Raw genomic sequence first — 7,877 nt, 5'->3', positions numbered from 1 at the left:
ATAAATAGCGTGTTGCTTAATTTATCAGAATTTTTTAAAATTATTTTTAACTTCAATTTGTTTTTAAATAATCTTGACGTTCTGCGTATTATACACTCGAACTCAAAGAGAGAACAGTTATATAATCCGCTGTTTTTCAACTTGTTACCACTTTGAAGCTTAAACGGGGATAGATATCGACTTCCGATCTTCGATGACCCCCCAATTTTTTTTATTTATGTTGAAAATGTCACTAAAGATTTCTTTCATTTTCGGATATGTTTTAGGGTTAGCCTGGGCGAACATTTTGTCCAAACATAGGGGAAAGTACTCTCCCTTCACTGAGAAAAAAAAGAGGCTACGATTAACTTTTTTTCATCATAACATTAATACTTTTCGGGTGTAAAAATATAACATTTTTTAATGTTAATTTTACATCTTTTGAGGGTAAATTCAACATGAAAAAGGGTAACTTTAACCCATAATATACCTAAAAAGGGTAATATTTACACCGATTTCGGATCAGTACTGCAGGGTAAAATTAACATTTCCTGAATGTTATTTTGACTTTTTCGGATTTTTCTCAGTGTTCGAACATTCATGCCCTCGAATAATGTGAATTTCTTTTACTTTTCCTAAGAGACTTTACACATAATTATGACATAATTATCAATATTTAATAATAAGCCAACAAATATTAATAGAAATGTGTAAGTTTCTTAGGAAAAAAAAATCACATTATTCAAAGACATGAACGTTCTAAAGGAGAGTATACTTTCCCCTAGCTATGACCGGAAAAATCTCCATTTCAAATTATTAAAGAACAAAGGTCAATCACTTTGGAGAGCTAATTTTTTAACCGATTTGGTTAAATTTGATTTTTTGTTTTTTTGGAAAGGTTATGACCGTTTTGACATATCTTATCCGGATGTGTCAGTCCCAATTGGTAATGAAGTGATCAAATAATCGTAATTGATTTATTGTTTTTTCGAACATCCCTTTTTATTTGCGCTTTACTAATGACAAGAACATTCTAAAATGTACAATTTTTAGCCAATTTTCTAGTTAAGAATGTTTTCTGGTTTTTGAATTAATTTAATCGCTAATAAACCGGTATACACCCGAAAAAAATGCAGAAAGATAATTCGTAGCGTAAACTACCGGTCGGATTCCTAGGTTGTAAGGAGTGGTAAGGAATGGGCTCTCAAGCAGCTAGCCGCCACACCTTTTAGCACCCAGCCAGATTCCTCCGAGGGACCCAAGTCCATACGTCCTTCTTCTCTGACGTTCTAGACCGGACTAATTCTCACAACTGTCCAACTTATAGGTACACTGTCAAAGACCCAGAAGGTAAAATGACACCGTAACGGCTTAAAATCGACACAGGAAGTATTTGAATAGTAACGTTTATAACAGCCAGGATTTTTGCAAATGTATATAATTCATTAGAAATAGGTTAACAGCGGCAATCTCTATTTCGTGAGTTCGAGCATTTCGCAAAGCTGGGACGTTTTACCAATTCGTTTTGCTTTACCATCTAAAGTAAAATTAACATTTTTGGCGTCATTTAAAAAAAACCGGTCAATTTTTAATATTGTTTCTAAAATAAATTGTAAACTAATATTTATTTTATACGTTAAAAGCAAAGCTTAGACTCTCTCAAATTAGGGCATTTGGGACCAAAATGTCACCCAAATTAGAAATTAGTTTGAAATGCAACGATATTTTGTTCATTTTCATAGTCACATTAAGTTTTTATTTTTATTTATTTTATATCTCATGAGAACCTCTTAATAATGCAAAATCATATCACAACTAAGACAAACCGTGGCAAATTTAAGCATATTTGCTTCATTCGATAATCAGGATCAAACCAAAAAAATGTCAACAAACTTTTTTCAAATTTAACTGCTGCCCGAATTAAAAAGTATCCCGATCTTAAAAGAGCCGAATTAGCGAGAGTCTACTATAGCTTCTCTTTCATACAACGAGAAGGAAAAAATTCGTGTTTTACAATTATAAGGAAGATTTTTTATTGGAATCTTAAAAATATATACTTTTGTATCATTCATACAGGGGTCACAAGATATGGAAATTAAATATCCATGCTTAGTAATTTATTAAAAATTTCTGTAATTGTGCTATTTAGTGTACAAGCTTTTCATTCTATGTTTTCTTAAAAAAATTCATATGAATTGTAAGTATTTGCAAAACTAAGAACAAAATAAAAAAAGGTAAATAGTTCTGCCACTCATGCTTCACTTTGGGTGCCGATTAGACGATCATGGTGACGAATCAGCGCAGACCAAATTGATCATGGTGAGGAATCGATACCGATCAGCCAACAGTGATGGCGAATCGACGTTGTTCAGCCGATCATTATAACGAATTAACTCCGGACAGGTGATTATGTTGACGAATTGATGCCGATTAGCCGATCACAGTGGCGAATTGATGACGATTAGCCGATCACGGTGATGTATCGATAGCGATTAGCCGATCACATTAACTAAACTGCAACGATCAGCCGATCTGCCACCTTTAGAGTTCCCTCGCTAATTACTTGTTCACTCGTCCCTAACTAAAGATATTTTTTGGAAAACATTTGCACAACTACGAAAATCCCTTTTATTATTTGTTTTTGTATTTAACGAGATTAACCGAAAATCGATTTAACAAAAACAATAGTAATTCTATGTACATCGTTTTGTGTCCAACGCATGTTATGTCAATTTTTGGCATTTCAGTATGAGTGAATGGAATCTTGATCTTGTCAACTCCCTCTATCATAGCCATAAGCAGTTTCGAAAACATGTTTACAAAATAAAAGTCACTGTGCGTTAGGCATTAATTTATAATAAAACAAGCATTTTTGTGAAGGTTTTAAGCTCTAACCCATTTTTCTAATTAATATTAAATTACAAATAAATAGTACTCAAATTTGATTTTAATTATTTTACTCGCGCATTGCAATTTGAAAAACATGTTTAAAAATTACTCATGTAATATTCAAGTCACATGGAATGATTCTAATTTATTTATTTATTTTTAAGTTTTAGCAGTAAATTTTACAAAATGAAACCGTTTTTTATCTTTTTTTTTGCATAAAAAATAGTAAATTTAAATTTGAATAAAATTCATCAAAATACATTGGTATAATAATTTGAAACTTTAATAATTTTAACAAGAATTTGATCTGAAGATCGTGAATATATCAGGATAAAAGAGTTCTTGGCAGAAAAATTACAATTTACCTATCAAGCTAATTACGTCCCTATAGTTTTCTCATTGGAATTGTCTGATGTAGAGAATGAGTGTAGACAATTCAATTGAGTGGTAAACAAATGGCCCATCACGACAGTGAACACTTGTCCTTGGTACTTGAACTACTCTGGGCCCCTCCACACGCCACAGGGGGTGGTTGTTGTCGTCCCTGCTCCTGCATGGAAAGGGCTAAGGCATGAGCTAGAGCCTCATCCTCCGTCATATTGCCTTGAATGCGTCGAGCTTGAGCTGGATCGGGTCTAGCTTCCCTGAAGATGCCTCCTTGAGGTTTCTGTGCATTCCCAGCACATCGATGATCCCCAAAGTGTCTGTGTTTGATACAATAGTTCTTCCTGCACTGCTGACAGAGAATCGGTACTAGCTCTTTTTGTCTGCAGCCTGGGAAGGAGCAGCGATTGGTAAACACTGGCTTCCGGTCAGAACGACAGAACTGATCGATGTGACGACCTACAGTGAGGTCTGGAGAGACATCACTAGGCGTAGGCACGGGTTCATTGCAGAGTGGACACACTGGTACCTGGACATTCTTCTTCCGGACAGATGTACAAGAATGTCTCTCATAGCTATAGTGATCAGAACAGAGAATCTTGTTGCAGGCGTCACATTTAACGGGCAGGAAGTCTGTGTAGACAACAAGGTCAGTCTCATTAAGTGAATTAGTGGACAAAGAAATTTTCCGTGGGAAACTCACCTAGCCTCTGACAATCTGCCACTTGGCATTGTTTTCCTAGTTCTGGAAATTCCATTTTTCACTAGTTTTTGGTAATTTTTTAATAAACTGAGATGTCTTGGCAATGACTTGATGCAAAATGATGCAAATCACAAATTTTTTACACTATTTTATAGTAATTCAATAGTTTCTCGCACTTTCTCTGATGACTGATTACCCTGATTGCAATGACTAGCGAAACACCACAAAGTAATGAAAAATGGCTTGTGTATGAGAAAGATTCGTACGGTAACCGGCTCAAATACCTTCCATTTCCAAGAACTCGTAACGGGTTCTGCGTAACATAAATTGTAAAATCGGCTCGAAGGACCAAAAAATGTATTGGTTGAAAAATTATCAAGTTTTGAAAAGTGAAGTACAAATGTTTCCTTGGAGGCCGCTTTATCATATCCTCAAGTAGATGAAGAAGCAAGGATAAAGTTGTCGCTAGCGGGATCCACAAGTCAAGTTGAATAAAATTGATTGGCACACATGACGTCGACAATAGATCTTCGACTGATGATGATCGTAACTACCTTTGCAGAATTCGACGCCATATTGTCGATCTCTTTTGGACCAAAAATTACACATTTTGAGAATGCTATACGTTCCACTCAATCTTAATTCCAAATGCAGATGTATGGCTTTTGATAGTATCAGATAGAATCATCCAAAAAACCAATAAATAATAAAGTTTGTCTTTTACGTGTAGGATTTTTCCCGATACCAAGATTTGTGACTTCTTCAGGGGAAAACAAAACACAAAATTACTGGTGGCGCCACATGTTCAAAATGTCAATTTAAGCTTTTCCGGAAAGCTCTCGGAACCTTCAATTGCAATATCAAAACAAAACTCTCGTTCTGCCGCGTGTTTCATCCACTAAATTTGCTTGAAAATGCCTCCTCCAAAAGTTAAATTGCACAAATCCAGTGGGAAAGTAAAGACACTACAGTCCATGAAACCTGCAGAAGAATCGTCTTCTCAAGTTGTGGAAAACAACGCAGAATTGGAACTTTGTTGGTGCATCCAAAAGTTAGAGCTGTCCCTATCTTCCGGAATGTTATCACAAAAACTAGGTAATTTAAAATACTCTCCTGTAACTGATAGAGTTACTGATAAAGTCCTAAAATTCTTGTTTTAATAGCCCAGGACGCTGAAAAGACCCTTAGAATCCTTAAAGGAGCAAATCAACCCTTGGTAAAGAAGAGACAAGTCATGAGAAATGCCTTTGGAGACTATCGAGCTCAAATGGCACGGGAAGAAAAACAATTATCCCTAGGTAAATCCTCTCAATTTGAAGTAAAAATAAAGATTTTTTAAATAATTCTGTATTTCAGCATCAGGAAAAATAAAATTCACAGACCCAAAGGAGCAGAAGAACTCAGCAAAATCATATTTTGTGAAAAAATCCGCTCTTTTGAATTCCGGAAGCGATTTCAAGTTCAATTTCAATGTCAATGAGGCTGAAAAATCTCAGGAAAATGTGAATCTTGTCGAGGAGAATACCCTGCCAAGGAAAGAAGTTCCATCTTCCAGCAAATATATCCCCTCGGATAATTCTTTTAGATTCAATTTTGTGATACCCGAAGAATCTAGCTGAATAAAGGAAGAACGTTGAATTTGAAAATGAGCTTTCGGAAATCTAGGTTCCAGTCAAACGGTTGTTTGAGTTTGCAGGGAAATTGTCTTTTTCTTTGTGGTTTGCGATGAATGAGGACAATCTAAGGGCATTTTACCAGAACACATCAACTACGGGATATGTGGAGAATGCCCTGAATGCACGTCGCCATCGGGATAAAGTGATACAGCAACTTCTGGAGAAGGCATGTAAAAGTGAGGTTATGTAACTTGGAAATCGAGCTAATTTTGCGGGATTTTCTTACAGAAAAAGTTGCCGGAAGTTGGATGGGATGATGATCTTATTGAATATGTGCTCCAGGAGCTCTCTTGGATGGACACGAATAGATTTTCTTTTGTGGCAGGCGCCGGAGAGCGTGAAGGAAGGGTATTTAGCAATTTAGTTACCAAGAGGCATTTTGGCTTTGCTCATGGAATTGGTCGTTCTGGGGATCTCACAGAGCCTCAACCAAAAGCCATTGGGTCTACAATTCTCAATGACATCACAAATAAGATGTTGCTGGATGTTGTGAAGGTGGCGGGTATTCAGGCGGCGAAGAAATGCCTTTTGGTTCCGATGGCAACAGGAATGACCCTCTCCTTCTGCTTTTCTCACATCCGGAACACGAGGAAAACCCCTAAAGATCGTGGTTTTGTGCTGTGGTCCCGCATTGATCAGAAATCGTGCTTCAAGAGCATGTTTTCAGCAGGTTTGTTGAATATTCTCGAGGAAATCCCTTGGCAAGGTAATGAGGGATTTTTTTCATAATTTAGGGCTCGTTCCAGTAATAGTTGATACATTAGCACAAGGAGATCTTTTGAGCACGAACTTGAACGAATTTAGGGACAGAATTGTAGATTTGGGTGCAGAAAACATTGTCTGTATCTTTTCCACGACCAGTTGTTTCGCTCCAAGAGGCTGTGATGATGTGATAAATCTGGCCAAACTGGCCAGGGAATACAGCATTCCCCATGTAGTGAACAATGCCTATGGGCTGCAGAGTAGCCTCTGCTGTCACCAGATTGAACAGGCCGTGAGATTGGGTGGAAGGGTTGATTTTGTGGTACAGAGTACAGATAAGAATCTCCTGGTTCCGGTTGGGGGATCAATTGTTGTAGCATTTGAGGAGCAAATGATAGATAATTTAGCCAAAAGTTATCCTGGAAGAGCCTCCATTTCCCAATCCATCGATGTCTTCATAACTCTTCTGTCAATGGGCGAAAAGGGCTTCCGGAAGTTGCTTCTGCAGCAGAAGGAATGCTTTGAGAAACTCAAAATATCCCTCCAGGGCATTGCAGAGGAATTCAGCGAGACAGTTCTGGACACATTCAAAGGTAATCGAATTTCTCTAGCTCTCACTCTCTCAAAGTATTCCCACAAAGATGGTTTAGCTGCGGAAATCGGCTCGAGACTCTTCAGACGTGGAGTCACTGGAGCTCGAGTGGTTTCCGGCAATGAGATAAAAACCATTGAAAATCGCATTTTTGATACTTGGGGCAGTCATACTTCCTCCCCCAAAAATGTGCCGTACTTAACTGTGGCAGCTGCCCTGGGATGTCGTTCGGAAGAAATTGACACCCTCTGCGAAAAATTGCGACAGATTCTCAAGGAAATTGATAAGGAAGCATTGCAGAAGCAATGAATAGAGGCAGAATTTGTGTTTATTTCTCTCGATAATTCATTTATCTCTCTGTGCGTTGTTGGGAATTTTGTCGGAACAATTTAGACCGCTCCCATTTCCTGCTAAAGTTCACAAGCCGAAGAAGACAAAAGTCACATGGATGAGATACTCCAGGCCAGAGGTATTTTGCCTCCTGCTCACACTCTTTCGATATAAATGGATGAAATATAAAACTGTTACTGCATATTGAAATCATTTATTGTTTGCCACTTTAATGAATTTAGAGATGATTCTGTGATTTGAGTTTCGCATGGTTAACTTCATTCGGCACCATCGATGGTCAGGAGAGAGGTGTACACAAGATATAGGCGACGAGAAATATTCGTCAGCATGGAATAATGCTAAAAAATAAAACAGGATTTGTTTAAATTTAAATAAAAAAGAGTGATAAAGTCCCAGTCTTTGCGAAATGCTCAAATTCGTGACCTAGATGCTGTACTTCAAAAGTACTTTCGGAACAATCATCTTCCAGATGGACCCCTGTATTTTAGCAACATTTACTGTTTACCGGTTCTCAACCGATTTGAACCGATTCACGAATCACACAAAAGATCACCCAAAATAGTTTTAAGAGTAATATAATTGATTTTCAGACAAAAATTAC

The 7,877-nt window shown here is 37.2% G+C and overlaps 3 protein-coding genes across 3 annotated transcripts; 2 read left to right on the top strand and 1 right to left on the bottom strand.

The window, feature by feature from the left end:
- Window positions 1-3,000: 3,000 nt before the first annotated feature.
- LOC129806487 (AN1-type zinc finger protein 2A) lies at window positions 3,001-4,186 on the bottom strand. Its single transcript, XM_055855127.1, has 2 exons — window positions 3,956-4,186; window positions 3,001-3,885 (listed from the first exon to the last, which is right to left on the bottom strand). The coding sequence occupies exons 1-2, from the start codon at window positions 4,008-4,010 to the stop codon at window positions 3,332-3,334; spliced, it is 609 nt and encodes a 202-aa protein (XP_055711102.1). The 5' UTR covers window positions 4,011-4,186; the 3' UTR covers window positions 3,001-3,331.
- Window positions 4,187-4,770: 584 nt separating this feature from the next.
- On the top strand, window positions 4,771-5,601 carry LOC129806495 (UPF0488 protein CG14286). Its single transcript, XM_055855140.1, has 3 exons — window positions 4,771-5,050; window positions 5,119-5,253; window positions 5,312-5,601. The coding sequence occupies exons 1-3, from the start codon at window positions 4,870-4,872 to the stop codon at window positions 5,572-5,574; spliced, it is 579 nt and encodes a 192-aa protein (XP_055711115.1). The 5' UTR covers window positions 4,771-4,869; the 3' UTR covers window positions 5,575-5,601.
- On the top strand, window positions 5,597-7,465 carry LOC129806473 (O-phosphoseryl-tRNA(Sec) selenium transferase). The gene is made up of 3 exons (XM_055855104.1): window positions 5,597-5,797; window positions 5,860-6,301; window positions 6,366-7,465. Exons 1-3 carry the CDS (start codon window positions 5,681-5,683, stop codon window positions 7,232-7,234), a joined length of 1,428 nt encoding a protein of 475 aa, XP_055711079.1. The 5' UTR covers window positions 5,597-5,680; the 3' UTR covers window positions 7,235-7,465.
- Window positions 7,466-7,877: the final 412 nt, after the last annotated feature.

This window comes from Phlebotomus papatasi, chromosome 1, assembly GCF_024763615.1.
Source record: "Phlebotomus papatasi isolate M1 chromosome 1, Ppap_2.1, whole genome shotgun sequence".
NCBI lineage: Eukaryota > Metazoa > Arthropoda > Insecta > Diptera > Psychodidae > Phlebotomus > Phlebotomus papatasi.
This window is presented reverse-complemented; position numbering and strand designations above follow the sequence as displayed.

What these genes read in the sequence shown, in the direction of transcription:
- LOC129806487 (XM_055855127.1), bottom strand. Translation starts at nt 4,010, where the DNA reads ATGGAATTTCCAGAACTAGGAAAACAATGCCAAGTGGCAGATTGTCAG. An exon ending in GGCAGATTGTCAGAGGCTAG is followed by an intron (nt 3,886 to 3,955) that starts GTGAGTTTCCCA and finishes TTGTCTACACAG; the next exon opens with ACTTCCTGCCCGTTAAATGT.
- LOC129806473 (XM_055855104.1), top strand. Translation starts at nt 5,681, where the DNA reads ATGAATGAGGACAATCTAAGGGCATTTTACCAGAACACATCAACTACG. An exon ending in TACAGCAACTTCTGGAGAAG is followed by an intron (nt 5,798 to 5,859) that starts GCATGTAAAAGT and finishes ATTTTCTTACAG; the next exon opens with AAAAAGTTGCCGGAAGTTGG. An exon ending in CAAGAGCATGTTTTCAGCAG is followed by an intron (nt 6,302 to 6,365) that starts GTTTGTTGAATA and finishes TTCATAATTTAG; the next exon opens with GGCTCGTTCCAGTAATAGTT.
- LOC129806495 (XM_055855140.1), top strand. Translation starts at nt 4,870, where the DNA reads ATGCCTCCTCCAAAAGTTAAATTGCACAAATCCAGTGGGAAAGTAAAG. An exon ending in AATGTTATCACAAAAACTAG is followed by an intron (nt 5,051 to 5,118) that starts GTAATTTAAAAT and finishes TTGTTTTAATAG; the next exon opens with CCCAGGACGCTGAAAAGACC. An exon ending in AGAAAAACAATTATCCCTAG is followed by an intron (nt 5,254 to 5,311) that starts GTAAATCCTCTC and finishes TCTGTATTTCAG; the next exon opens with CATCAGGAAAAATAAAATTC.